Here is a 14,802-nt window from a genome sequence, read left to right on the forward strand (position 1 = left end):
TTCCTTCTTTCACCCCAACGCTACAGCAGGGGGGGGGGGCCACACACACACACACACACACCGCAGGGCCCCATCGCATGGCGCGAAGCGCCCGCTAGACGCGCACAAAGGCATCGCCAACGCGGCCACCGGGCCACGGCCCCCGCCCCCAACCCCCACCCCCCACACACACAGAGACCGCCCCACACCCGTCCACCAGACGGAGGGCACAAACACGCCCACCGCCGCAGGCCACCCCGACGCAGCACCGCCATTCAGGACCCGATCGCCGACATCCGCGGCGACAACCAGCCCTGGCCCGTCCCCATCTCGTGCTTGCTGGACCCTGTAACGGCGAGGAGCGGCCCGGCGTCGGAAGGGATAGAGAGGATGAGGGGCTCTGCTGGGCTTTCTCACACAGAGTAGGGGTTCTTGGACCCCCCCCCTCACCACCACCACCAGTCCACCCCGCACTGAGGCGTCCCTCCTCCCTCTCCTCCCCTCTTCCCATGCCCGTCATCCGAGCGAAGGTGAAAAACAAAAAGTTGGAGGAGGAGGAGGGGGGGAGACGAAGCACGTAAAGACCCCGGTCCCTTCATACATACAGGGCAGAGAGAGATGGATGACGCACTAAAAATATTATAATAACAATAATGACGACGTATGCCCACGCGGAAAACGGAAAAAAAAGAAAGAGGACGAAAGGTGAAGCGTTGGGTGAGGAGCGGAGCGCGCAGCGGGAGACGCGCTGAGAATGGTATCGCAGAATCACATGTTTGGTGGAGCGAGCGAGGGAGGGCGGAGAAAGGAGAGTGCCGGCCCGGAGGAGGAGGGGTGGGGTGAAGCAGGAAGATCCGAAAAATAATAAAAATAAAAATAATAATAAAGGAAGGAAAGAGGGGGTGGAGACATATCGACATGCAAAAGAGGGGAGAAAAAAAACGAGGAGGGAGGAATGGAGGTGACGACACGGAAACGAGGAGCAGAGGAGCAGAGGAGCAGAGGAGCAGAGGAGGAGGACAGCAAAGTAGAAGCATAGACGGAAATATATATAACAAAGGAAAGATACCATCGTCAACAGAGAAAACCGAGAGAAAGGCAGAGAGAGAGAGGGGGGAGGGGGGGAGTCCGACAGGATTTGTGTACACGGCAGTTGACGAGACCGTTGCAAACAGCAAAGGCCTCCAACCCAGCGAAGACAGCTTTTCCGGGGGAGGAGGGGGGGGCCAACGCGCCATCCCAGCGAACGCGAGCCACCTATGCGCCCATTCGTCAGGTCGCCCTCTCTCTGCCTTTTCTTTGGTTCACGTGTCGTTGTTTGGTGTATTGATTTCAGGTCCAATCCCCCTTTCAGGGAGAGATGCGGCATAGGTACGCACAAGACCCCAGGGAAGGGGTGCGGAGACATGGTGGCAAGGGGCAAGACGGGAGAGAGAGGGGGGAGGGGCACTCGCATCGGAGATGAAACAGCTGGAGTTCTACAGAAAAAACAAGGATGACCACATACGAGGAACGCGTGTCGTACACGCCCACCGGGAAAAGGAAAAAGAGGCGCGCGAGCGAGGAAACAAAGACATTTTCCCCAGCGCACACACTACACACACACACACAAAGCGCGATAGAGATCACTCCACAGATCCTTCGGGCGCACGTACAGAGAAACATGAAAAAAGCCGCATCGCATCTCTTCTCTCAAGCACGCGGTCAACCACGTGCAAGATAACCCCCCCCCCCCAAAAAAAAAAAAAGATCCCAACCACAACGGAGGGAAGAGAGAGAGGGAGAGACCAGAGGGATGGTGAGAAAGTGTGAGCGACACAAGCAACACGAGAACACGCAGAGAAAAAAAAATATATATATATATATATATATATATATATACATATACACATATATATATATACATATACACATATATATATATACATATATACATACATATATACATATATATACATATATATACATACATATATACATATATATACATATATATACATACATATATACATATAGGTATATAGGCATATACATATAGGTATATATAATAAAATAATAAATGAAATCACAAAAAGACGGAAGGGGGGGGGGAAAGGCACAAACAAGCGCAAACAAAACAAGGGAGAACAACACACACACAGACACACGCTAAAATAAAATAAAAATGAGAGCAAAATCGCCACAGCGCAGAGACACGGAGGTCCGAGTGCCCTCCCAGAATGGGGGAGGGAGAGAGGGGAGGAGAGGAGGAGGGGTGAAGGGTGAGGGCTAACAGAAACATCACGAAAAGAAGAGATAACATCTAAGAATATGAAACATGCGCATTATGAGAGGGGAAGGGGGAGGGAGGGGAGGCAAAATGTAGCAGTGCGTCCTCACCACGTCCTCACAGAAACGTGGAAGGGCGAGCGCGGCAGGGGGGGGGGCTTGAACACACGCCCAGACCAAAGTACAGATCAACAGAGGGAGGCGGAGGCAGAGGCTGAGGGAGAGGCCACCGCTCCTCGCAGCGTGTACACAACGCAGACACGTAAACACCTTCCTTGTTTCTCTCGAAGAGGAGGAGGAACAGGCAGGAGGGGGTAGTAGATAGCGAAGAAGGTGAGACCACACACACGCGCACACACACACATATATATACATATATAGATAGGTAGGTATCAATAAATAGAGCATTCAACAGAGCCGAAAAAAAAAAAGAGCGGGTGGGCACACGAAAACAGCAGCGGCACATCCCAAACATGTGCCCCCCACCCACCCACCCACCCGTTGACATTCGGGGATGACGCGCGTGTGCGCCTTGACTGTTTGCCACACTCAGGACCCAAAGCTGTGAAGCTAGGGGCCTCGCGGTTGTACGGAGGAAGAAAAGCCCTGCCCCGACGCACGCCAACGACTCCTTTGACGTGGACATCAGCGGCTTCGCTCTGTCCCGGCCTATGCGGCAAGTTCCGAGTCCGGCGGCGCCGGCTGTCACACCAGTTTTGACGAGTCGAGCGATTCAGCGCTTCCGACGGAGTGCAAGCCGAAGCGGTCAGCGGGATTTGCGCAGCTCATGCCCCCGTTCTGGTTCGGTCCGTTGGAGCTGGCGTGGTGATTGCCACCGGGCCCGGCGGCCCCGCCACCTGTTCGGCTGCCAAGTCCGTTGCGGTGAAGCGCTTGCTGCTGCTGCTGGATGCGACGGCGACGCGCCACCACCTCCACCATCCAGTCATGAATGGAAGTGTCGCGGGCTTGCAGGATGGGGTGGTAGAAAAGCTCCGCTGCCGTGCTGCGCTGGCTGGGATTGCGCTGCAGACAAGCGAGGAGGAAATCCCGCACCCCCGGTACGTCGCATTCGATGGCCAGCTCACTGTTCTCGCCCATGGCGCGGTAGTACTCGCACATTTCTGGAAGCCCCAACGCGTGCTGCGGCAACTCCACAGACAGCACCTCGGCCGCGATGCAGCCGATAGACCACACATCACAGGCACGCCCGTACGGATCCCCGACCAAGATCTCCGGAGCCATGTACGCGAACGTGCCTCTGATAACCCGAAGGTCTCCACCGTGCTTGTGCACAGCCGTGCCAAAGTCCGTAATCTTGATGTGCCCCTGGCGAAAGAGAACGTTGTCCGGCTTCAAGTCGCGATGCACAATGTGCATGTTGTGCAGATAGGAAACGGCACTGATGATCTCCCGCAGCAAGTGTTTGATCTCTGGGGGGTTCACCAGCTTTCCGCTGTGAATCAGCGACCTCAGCGAGCCGCCGGTGCAGAGCTCCATAAAGATGGAGATGCAGTTATCGTCACGCTCGCAGTAGTAGTAGCGCACAATGCTGGGATGCTGAAGTGAGCTCATTATCTCCACCTCCTGAGCAATGTCACGCAGCTGTGAGCCGACCGCGGTGGTTGCTCCACCCGTCCCTTCCTCCACCTCTGCCGCCCTGGGAGACGCTGGGGCGTTTGCGCCTGCTGCAAGGGTGCCGCTGCCGCCTGCACAGACCCCAGCAACCCCGGTGTTGCCTTGCTGCTCCTCATCTTGGTTCGAGTCCTCCTTCAAGTACATCCGCTTCACTGCGCACTTGGCACCTGTGTGTTCCATCTCTGCCTCGAACACGTTACCAAAGGCGCCTCCACCAAGCCGGCGGCCGAGAGTGTATGGGGGGACTTGAAAAGGCTGCGACGGGCACAGCTCCTCATGTCGCTCCTGCTCCTGCTGAGGAAGCAGCGGGGACGAGACACAGCCGTGCTCCGACCCCACACCAATGCCCGCCAGCAAGAGAGCGTTAAAGGCAGTGGAGGAAAACGGCACCATCAGCCGGGCGGAAAAGGGTACGCTGGCCGGGTACCCCATCGTCAACCGGGAGAAGAAAAAGACGGGTCGCCTCCCCATCCGCAGCCACGACAGGGCCATCTTCAAGTCGTCAGATCCCTCCGGCACATCGGGGGCATGAATCAACACCACCCTGCAACGCTCCGAACCGTGACTGCCTGTGTTGTGGAGCGCTTGAAGGTTGCGGACGCGCAACAGCATAAAATTGCGCTCCCATAGCGACAACGCCACTTGAGAAAGCACACCAACACTCCTGCAAAACAGAAGGGCCGTGACGTTGACATTCTCTGGCAAGTCAGCGAGTTGCTGTAGCGGCTGCTCCGCATCCATCACAATCTTTTCACCGTCGCGCCCTCCCCGAGTGAGCTGCTCCTGCCTGCCGCTTCCACAGCTGTCAGAGGTGCTCTGCCTCGCCTGACCTCCAGCGGCCCCACTGGTGCTGCTGGGCGTCGCTTGCTTTGTAGGACGCAGCGCTTGCTGGGTGCTCATGCGTTCGTGCACCCCGTGAGACTCGCACTGATCCGTATCCCCCTGATGCTGCTCGAAGGTCCCACAGCTCAGCAGGAGTCTATTTTCACGACCGTCCTCAAACTGCTGCTTGACTTTGTCACCAGTCTGCAACGAACGGCTGGTGAGGGAAACGTAGTTTCCATCGGCCAGTGTCTTATCATCTTCGAAGCCGCCCCCTGCGCCGCCGCTGTCACACTTCCCACTGTGAGGCCGATCCGATAGGCGATAGTAGGGCGGCGCATTGGTAGCCGGGTGGGTGCTACCCTCCGTCAGAGCTCGCAGGTTGCGCACTGCAAGAGATATTTCATCCTCCATGTACTCATCATCGACACCTGTGTCGTCATCGCCCGCTGTGTAACTCCTGCAACCGTTGCCCGCCGCGTCCCGAGACGCCCTCACCGCACCACGGTGCCCGTACCCGCTTCTACTGCCCACATCTCGTTTTTCCGCCATTTCCTCCTCCTCCATCCGCTGCTGAGCTGCGCGCACTACCTCCTCGCGGAAGTACCTGGAAGCCGCGTCTGCGTACGTGTTGTGATGCAACACAACCACTGCAACCATGCACATCAAGACCACCGCTACGCAGAGCATCGTCGAAAATACAATGCTGACGGCTTGGGTGCGGCCAAACACCCCAAGAAAGACAATGCAAAGAATTGAAACAGCGAACAAAGCCGTCAAGACGCACGTGACACCCCACCGGTGTTGTGCACTGCCCAGCCACTGTCGCACCGAGAGCAGACAGGTGCTTCGCAGGTGGCAAGTCTGCTCTGTAGAAATGGCGTCGAAAAGGCGTGATGAGACGCGGTCAAACTCGGCACTGTAGGGGCCTTCCTTTTCCCATGTTGACACAACATCTGCAACAAGCGAGCGCAGCTTCGGCTTCGACCACCTCACCAAGAACGGGTTCAAGTACACTCCCTCCAACTCGAAAACGGAGAAACTGATGCGATCCTCAAGCACATGGAGTTCCTGCTCACGATGTGGGGTCCAAATCGAAGCTAGAGAAAATGACTCATCACTTGACCGGGAGCGATTCTCCTCGAGAGGGGCTTGAGATGTTCGGCGCTGCAGCCGCAGCTCATTCCACTTGATGATGTTGGAAAAAAGGTAGAACAAAGAAGGGACGCACAGCCACTCTAGCTCGCCGCGATAACTACCGAGGGAACGCCCATCTACAAGACTGTCTGTGTTGTACTCATCTCTGTCACCTCCGGCAACATTGCCAACGTTGCGCCCATGCAATTCTCTTCGTGTTGCACTGCTTTGTGTCCCGGAAGTTTCATTACCATGCCTGTGGTGGGTGTCGCCGATGGACTCACTGTCGCTTGCCCTACTTGCGCTGTGGCGATGATGAAGGGGATTTGGAACTGTGGCTGCACTGTTCACGTTCCCGCCGTCACCCTCACGTCCCCTGGAGGAGCCCGCCTGATCCTTGTCAACCACCCCCAACATCTCTCGCAGGAACTGGGCGCTTCGTCGGTCGCGACTAGTGCCCTCGCGCGTGTCAGTTGTGACAGCATCACCGGGAAAGGCACTCGTACCCGCCAAGCACCCTGTGGGAGCGCTTGGAACCGTTGCCTCCGCAACGTCCCCGGATCCTGATGCCCTTCCCCGGCCGCTGCCTGCCAACTCTGTTTCGACGCGTACAACAGGCAGCGTGCGGCTAGCAACGAGTGCTGTAGGACATATCCCACGGCTTCGGTGGCGCGGTGCATCTTTGCTCGAAGAAAAGCAGCGGAGTTGATTGCGCAACGGCTCCATCGACTTCTCCGCCTCGTCGGAGCTCTTTCTTCCCCCAGAGCCACTCTCACCATACGCTGTGGAGGCTACTGCTGTCTCGATTTTTGCTAAAGGGTCTACTCCTGCGGTTGTCGACGCATCACGGTTGTGAGGATTGCGAGAGACACTAGTGCTGTCACCAAACCCAGGTGGTTCAGGGGTGAACACTGACTTTTCGACGCTCTCCAGATTTATTTGCACCTGTCCATCTTTCTCATTGCCATCCTCTGACAGTTCACGATGCGGAACAAAGGTGTCCATGCTAATATCTGATTTTATGTATGAGCGACTAGCCAAACCGCAGCTATGCTGAGTATGACCATTGTCACACAAATTCCCACGGTCCTCACGGCCAGAACCCTCAGCTTGACGCTGATTGCCACTTCCCTCAAATAAGTTACTGTTTTTCGAGCCAATGTCTCTGCTACGCGCAGTGCATCCCCCTGCAACTCTGCTGTCACTTTCTTTGCGAATAGATGAAGAGCATCTTCTTGCCTCATCGACCTCAGGTAGCTGATTCATTCCCGGTGCATAGGAGGACTGCCGCGGAGATTGTGCCGCGTTCACGGACGCCACAGTCACGCCTGCGCCAGTTTCCCTCGCTTTGGCAGTTTGCTTACCCCCACCACTCACCGAAGTTTGCATTACGTCGATCAGGCGCAAACTTGGGAGTTAACCCTAGTAGCGGATGTCCAACTAAGTTCAGCTGCAGTCGATGGGGTCAGCTCTAGCGACCCTGCAGGAAAAAAAAGGAGTAGGTTGCTCTACTGAAAAGCTGAATTCGAAAAATGTGCGCGAACAAACTCCACAGGTACCACAGAAAAGCGTTGAGAAAACAAAAAGATGAGTCCCCTTGTCACTGGCGCACTACACGCGCTAGCGCTGCTTCTCCCACTTATCGACACCCGCAATATAAAGAACCCAGACTTGCCAGTTGACCGTCGAAGCACCGCCTCTTTATGCCCAGTATCGCATACGACAGCACCTTGGCGCTCCAAAGGGGGAAAAAGAAACGTAGCAAAGGGATCCGAGCTATAGAAGAAAGGGAGCCGAGGCGTTCAAGCTCCAGCTCGTAAAACTACGTTTAAGCTCGGCAGAATGCTGTATCGGTCGCCAAGCCACCTAACAAGCGGCAAGGGTGAAAAAAAAGCCACCGTTCAGGATTGAGAGAAGATAGAGCCCAGCGAGTACAAAGAGGGCAACACAAACGGTGACGTAGTAGAAGAGAAGGAGTGAAATGAAAGAGTTTTTCGCATTTAACGAGCAAGACGATTGCATCCGGCTTTTTGGTGAAAGAGTGAAGCTCACTCACCGCACATATGATGCGGCACCTAGAAAAGACAAATCAGGTCGCGAGTGTCAGCCTAAGAAGGATGATGTTTTTGGTGGCGTTTGAAAGCATGTGCTCAATTTCACATCCATCATTCTCCTTGTTCTGTTTCCTGTACAAAAGTGGGGATAAGACGCTACTCGCCTGCTGCTATTAACCCTCACCACTGTTACCAATTTGAGCCTCCGGCCTCTAAGTAAATCAACTCGTCACTGTCGGAGATAAACAACTTGTGTGTAAGCAGCTGCAGATGCAAAGTAAAAGCCACCTCGAAAGAGGTGCTATGAAACACTCATTACGACAGGCAAAACGTCTTTCCAATTCTTCCAAAACATTCACTCAAACACTAGCCCGTGGAGTCACAGATGACCAAAGCGTGAACAGTCGAACCAACCATTTCAGTAATAGCCCCGAGACTCTTCATTCGTGCTCATTTCTTCGACGTGTGTGAATAAATACACACCTTAGCTCCCCCTTTGCGTCGACAGCGAGAAAGACATGAGACACTTCCTACCAGCATCGACCCAAGCTTCTCTACAAGGCAGATGAGAAAAAAGCCATTACCGAAAAGCTGAAAATTGAAGCGCACAGCAACCGTCGCTATGGGGAACCACCCCAGACCGCTATAAGCGCACTTTACTGCAACGCATTTCAACAGTCAGATACAGAGAAAAAAAAGTGGTACCGTCGAGCGTCCCCTGCCAAAGAAAAAAAAAGGATCACACAAATACCTGCTGCTGAGTATCTCTTGTCGTACCATCAGCGCTCCTCCGCCAGCGACTTCATCCAGCCATGCACGTTTTCACATGACTGTAGACTCCACGACACAATGCCACCAGCAGGTCGCTGAAGTAATGGATTTACCGTGAGGAAGCGGTGGACTCGACAGTGAATCCCGCACCCAATTCACTTCACCTTGAACATCCCATTTAGCGAGCAAGCCATTGACTGTGAGCCAAAAAGGATAATACACTGAGGTTAAAAGAAAACTGGTACCGCTGCAAACAATGGTAGCCCCTCTCTCACTGACCCACAGAAAACACCCCATCTCTCACCTTCATATCGCGTTCGATGGTGTGAAGCGATAAAGGACCAGCACTCTCTCGGTCGCACTTTCCGCTCCCCAGCTGTCATCACTTGAGCTAAACTGAAAGAAAGCGGTTGTCCAAAACAGAACCGGCACGTCAACCTCCGGTTCTCCCCTTCTTTGTGCTCTGCTCGGATGCAAATGGCACCTTGGCGCAGCACAAGTGCTACGAGGTTGCGGTCCCAACAACCTCTATTCCGACGACGGCTGCACACGTACCCCCCCCCCACCCCTGGACAAAAACGGTGTCAGCAACGCGGCTTCAACCACCAAAAAGTCCGCCGCTCCAGACATCGGCAATAAATCGAGAGAATTGCCACCAGCCATGTGAGACTCACGGGGAAGAAAATGTGAAGTTTTTCATCGGCACCACAGGCCCCTTCCCAGAGCAGCGTCACCTGGGATTCGAGGCCCCCCCCACACACACAGAGACCGCCCCACACCCGTCCACCAGACGGAGGCCACAAACACGCCCACCGCCGCAGGCCACCCCGACGCAGCACCGCCATTCAGGACCCGATCGCCGACATCCGCGGCAACAACCAGCCCTGGCCTGCCCCCATCTCGTGCTTGCTGGACCCTGTAACGGCGAGGAGCGGCCCGGCGTCGGAAGGGATAGAGAGGATGAGGGGCTCTGCTGGGCTTTGGGCGTCGAGGCGGCCCGTTTCACAATCCATGAAAAAAGCGTGGCATCCATCACTGTGGCGTGACGTGCCCAAAGGTCGCTTTTCCGGAAACAACCAAGGCCGCAGGGTCAAAGGCTTTTTTCGAGCATAACCCGAAACAGGGTTTTGCGAGGTTCCCGAAGTTTTCGCGATTGGGCTGGGGGGGCGTTCGTCCGTTGATTCGAAAAATTTTGGTTTCGGCGGCGGCCATGGGACACCCGAGCGGTGATTTTTTATCCAACGAAGGAAAAGACCGACCCCAGCCTTACGGACGCACGGTTCACAGCCATGTGGCCTCATGGCTTTGGCGGTCTTTCTTTCTAATTTTGCTTACCCCACGTGCCCTGACCCAGCCGGGCGCATTTTTCTCCCCGCATTCTTTCCAGGGCATATTTTCGCCATTCTGGCGACCGTGTCTTGGTGGTTTCTTCTGTGGCTAAAGGGGTTTGTGGAAAGCAGTGCGCGATTCAAAGAGGTCATAAGTTGGAGGGGGGCGGGATTTCGCAAGCCCCGCCCCCCCCGCCGAGCCCCCCCCAGAGCACTTCCGGGAAAAAGAACGACACCGTAAAAAAAACCTTTTGCAAACCCCAGCGTCCCGCCGAAAAGAAAAGCCCGCCCTTTTTTCGCACCGGTAGGCGAGCAGCGGTTGGTTATAATGAAATGCGTGTTGGTTGCTCTATTTATTTTCTGCCGCGGGCGCGCGTGTGCCATGATGGGGGCGCAACGGCCGGCGAAATACGAAAAGGCTGGTTTGGGGCCGGCCCATCACCCCCCAGGGGGGAAGGCAGGCCCCGCCCCCCACCAACCATTTTTCCCAAAGATTTTTTTCCCCCTTTGAGAAGAGGCTAGCAGGGGGGGGGCGGCTGTCAAGGGCGTTTTGGGAAAGAGGCGAGCGGGGGGCTTTTGGCGTTCCCCCCACCCCCAAAAAGGGAACGCGCGCCGGCCCTTGGTTTTGCCACCCCCCACCCCCTTCTTTCCCAGGGCGTTTTTTTGTTCGCTGTGGTTAGGCGAAAGCGTGTCTTCAGCCGGTGCGGTTTTTGAACTTGCGGCTCCCCGGGCTTTTTGCACGGACCCCCGGGGGCGAGGCCGGGCCACGCAGGGCTTGGGGTTTAAACACCCCAGGGCCAGGGAAAAGCAAGGCCCCCCAAACGGCGAGGCGTTTTGGGGGGGGGGACCGGAGCCGCCGGCGCCGGGCCTTTTCTGATCCCGGGGGCGTCCTTATGCTTTTGGGAACCTTTTCCGAAATACCGCCAACGCTTTTCGGGAGGTGGGGCTTGCGCGAAGGGGCTTCCCACCCCACCAAAGAAACGCACGGCCCTAGGCTGGTCGCGAAAGGGGGGGGACAGGTTTTCGAGAGTTTTCGCAACGGCCCTGGCGCCAAGCCCGCCCAATGCCGAAAGCCAAATGGCGGGGGGCTGGGAAAGACCCCACAGGGCCAGCGGCAAAGGTTTTGAAAACGGGATGTTTGAACGCCCCCCCCCCCGGGCCCCTTCTTTTGGGCAAAAGGAAAAATATCTGCCGGCATGGGTAAAGCGCCCCGGCAATGAACCAACTACACGACGGGGGCCAACTTTTTTCCGCTCAGTATGAAAAGGGCCTTGGTCTGGTATTTTCTTTTTCTTTGTTCCGAGGCCAGCGCCGCGATTAGGGCTTCTTCAGGGGCGCGGCCGTGTTTTTTCGGCACCATACCCTTCAAACAAAAGGGGGCGGGGGACTTGAAAACCCGCCTCACTTCATCTTGCTGTGGGGTTTTCGGGTTGTGGAAAAGGGCGGGCCAGGGTCGCGGCGGTGGTGGTGGCGCAAGTCTGGGGAGGCGCCGGGCACGGCGTTTTGTGGCTTTTGGCCAGGGGGCGGCCCCGCCCCCCATACGCAAAGAAAGCGCGCGCCTTTTCCCCAGAGAACGCGCGCAAAAGTTTACCCCAATCTATGTAACCGAAATTGCGCGCCCGGGCAACCAGGAACGGATCCCAAACGGGGGCGGTTGGATCTCTAATTGCCGGTGGGGTGGGGGGTTTCGAAAACCGCGCGGCCGAAAGACCTGGTTTTAAAAAGCGGGAAGGGGCCGCCCTTTTGGGGAGGTATCGCGGCGCCCGGGGTCTAAAAAAGGGGGCGGCAAACGGTGGCGGGCTGCCGCGTTTTTTCGAAGGCCGGGCGTGCTCTTTTTTTGTGGCCTTGGGAAAAGCTTTGCGTATTCTTGGTCCTGCGTTCCCTGCGCGGGTTTTTTTTTTGAAACTGTACCACGCCATCCCTTTTTGGTGTGGGGGGGGGTTATGATGATCTAGCGGCCCCTGTTTCGTTTTGAAAACCGTGGCCTTGCCAGAAAAATCCGTGTGGGGTTTGGAAATCCTAGGCGGCGGGGGCGGCGGCGGGGAAACCGCCTTCCCCCTGCGCGGGGGTTTCGAAGAGCCCCCCCCCCCGGAGAACGCCCAGGAATTTCTTTGGCCGGGCGTCGCCCGAAAACTTCGCGTGCGGTTGGTTGGGGCCTGGTGGGGCGGAAATCGAGGACGCCGGGGGGGGCCACGGCTTTTCCGCCTATACAAACGGGGCGGGCGCCAGAAGTCTGTGGACCCAGCCCGGTTACCCGGGAAGTTTATTTGCTTTGGGGTTCCAGCGCCGCGGCTTCGCAAAATACGCGGGGCTCTTTTGTTTCGGTTTCCCCGCTTTCCGCTTTTTTTTTGCGGGGCCCCCCAGGCCGCCGGGTGCCAATACCAAGGAGACTTGCGGCCCGCTGCGCCGCTGCGGTCCGGGGCGGCATTGCCGCTGTCAGGGGTGACGTGTGTTTTCGGTGTGCTGGGGGATGGGCGTTCGCCAAAGGGGTGTGTGGGCGCGCCTGGCTGCGGGGGTGCGCGCGGCCGCCGCTGCACCGGGAGAAGGGGCGCGGAAAAAAAACCGGGGCCGAGGGTGACCGCACAGGGGACCGGGGGAAGCATTCGGGGCAGGAAAAAAAGAACGCGCTTTTTTCCAGGGCTCGTTTTGGTGTGCGGTGGGCCGGGGGCCAAGGCGGGTTTCTTTTCGGCGGGCTCGGGCGGTTAACCCGGCTTAGCGGCGCCCCACGGGGGGCCCCGGCGCCGCAAAAAAGGCCCCCGCCGACCTCCAAAACGCCAGGAGGGGTTACCGCAGCACGCCGGCCACCTGGGGGCTATTGGCGACTTTGGCTCCGTGGTGTGCGCGGGGCTGCGTGATAAGTTTTGGCGGCGCCACTACGGTTTCGCAAGGTCCCGCCGGCAAGGCGGCCTCGCCACCCCGCCGCCAAAAATACAGGCGCGGGTCCGGGGATGCGTGGCGGGGTGGGGCGCCGCCCCCCCCCCGGCCGCTTTGTGCGCAAAAGGGACGTTTCCCAAGGTTCTTTGTTCCAAAGCTTTGCGGAAGGCTCTGCTTTTCGGGATTATCCGCCGCCCCAGTCATTCCGCGCGCGGGGTGGTCAGGGGGTATTGGGGGTGGGCTTTTGAAGCAGATCATGCCCCCTCATGCGCCAAGCGCCGGGAAACCCAGCGGGCCCCCCAAAAAGAAAAGGGGGGCGCGCAACGCAGCGGGCGAATCCCCGCCAGAAGGTTCTTTTGGCCAAAACGGCGGCGCGGCGGGCGTTGCGGCTTGGTTCCTTATTTTTGCTTACAGGTGGGGGGGGCAGACCCTGCCGGTGCCGCCGCCCCAGCGAAGGAGGGGCGGGGGCGTTTTTTGGCGCCGTCAAAAAAAAATTCCCCAGCGTCGCAAACGGAATGGGCGGGGCCGCCGGCGAAACCCGGCGGGTCGCGGGGCAAAAACGGTAGGGCCTGGCGGCGGGGGGAAAAACACATAACGGGGGAGAAAGGCGGCGCGGCAAAACTGGCGCTTTGCGCCCTTTGTGGTGGCCGGTGGGTCCCCAACGCGCGGCCACAGCGCGTGTTGCTGGTGGGTTGACTGCGGCCGCCCGAGGCGCCATACACATAGGAATGTCCGCCGGAACTTGGTCTGCGCAAAGGGCCCCGCTTGCGCAGAAAGCCAGGGTGTGTGTTTTTGCGGGGGTGGGGTTGGCGTGGCGCGAAAAAACCGTAAATGAGGGGCTTCCGAACGGGCGGGTTTTGGGGGGGGGGCTGGCCCCACCAGCCTGTCGCAGAAAGCCGTTGCGGTGGCTAGTGGCTTTTGTGCTGGTCATGGTAGTGGGTGGCATGGCTGGCCCACTCGGCTCCTGTGTTGGGGCCCCTCTTGCCTTTTCTAAAATAAACCCGCGCCAGTTCGGGAGACAAAGTTCGGCGGGGCCCCGGTCGCCAGGATGGCACCGCGCGTCGCCATTGGTGGCGTCGGTGGGGCTTTCCAAATGGCGCTCGGGGTCGGGATGTGGGGTGTGGTGGGGGGTTCTTGGCGCGCTCGCGGTGGTTCCCCCGGTGAGCCCGGGGGAGGAGGGGCCACGGGTGGGCTAAACGCCGCGCACCCGTAGGCCATATATGGGCCTCATAAATGCGGATAGCGGCTTTCCGAAAACCGTTTCCACCGGGTCCTCGCCGCGTGGTAAGTGTTTCGGCCGGCGCCACACGGGACCCCGCCGTCCCCAAAGGGCCCTGGTAAGAGAACGCTCCGCGAAAGGGCGTTTCAGGAATTTCATCATCGCCGCGCGCGGCGGGACCCGGCGAAAAGTTTGCTGCCGGGCTATTCTTGGTGGCAGCCACTTTGTGAGCGGGCAACCTCTTTTGGGGCGGAGCAGGCGGGCGTCCCGGAAAGAGCCCCGGCAAGGGGTCCCGGCCCCGCGCGCGCCAACAACAAACGGACCCCCGAACCCGCAAATACGTCATTTACGGCGTTTTCATAGAAACTAACGCGCGCCGATCGTTCCGGCATTAATAATACGAACTCCCCCCTTTGGGGGAAGAAAAGAAATCCCACCGATACGGCGGTCCCCTGAAATTAAAAGCGATGCGCCGCCATACCATCATAAATGTCATCGTCTTGGCTTCCGCCCCGCCATTGCGCGCGTGGTGGCCGCCGTGGCGGTGGTGGTGCGCCGGCGCCGGGCACGGGGTGTGCGCGCGCGGCCGCTCCCCGCACGACGCGGCGCTGCCCCGGGCCGTGGGGAACGCCGAGGGCGCCGGTGGCCGTGACGCGTGGTCCGGTGCGGTGCGGGCGGCGGCCCCCCCGGCGCCGTGCTGTGTGTGGGTTGCTTT

At 58.0% G+C, this 14,802-nt stretch overlaps 1 protein-coding gene across 1 annotated transcript; it reads right to left on the reverse strand.

The window, feature by feature from the left end:
* Window positions 1-2,952: 2,952 nt before the first annotated feature.
* Window positions 2,953-7,230, reverse strand: LMXM_02_0570 (putative protein kinase; the record flags this gene model as incomplete). Its single annotated transcript, XM_003871606.1, has 1 exon — window positions 2,953-7,230. One exon carries the CDS (start codon window positions 7,228-7,230, stop codon window positions 2,953-2,955), a length of 4,278 nt encoding a protein of 1,425 aa, XP_003871655.1.
* Window positions 7,231-14,802: the final 7,572 nt, after the last annotated feature.

The sequence above is a fragment of the Leishmania mexicana genome, chromosome 2, assembly GCF_000234665.1.
Source record: "Leishmania mexicana MHOM/GT/2001/U1103 complete genome, chromosome 2".
NCBI lineage: Eukaryota > Euglenozoa > Kinetoplastea > Trypanosomatida > Trypanosomatidae > Leishmania > Leishmania mexicana.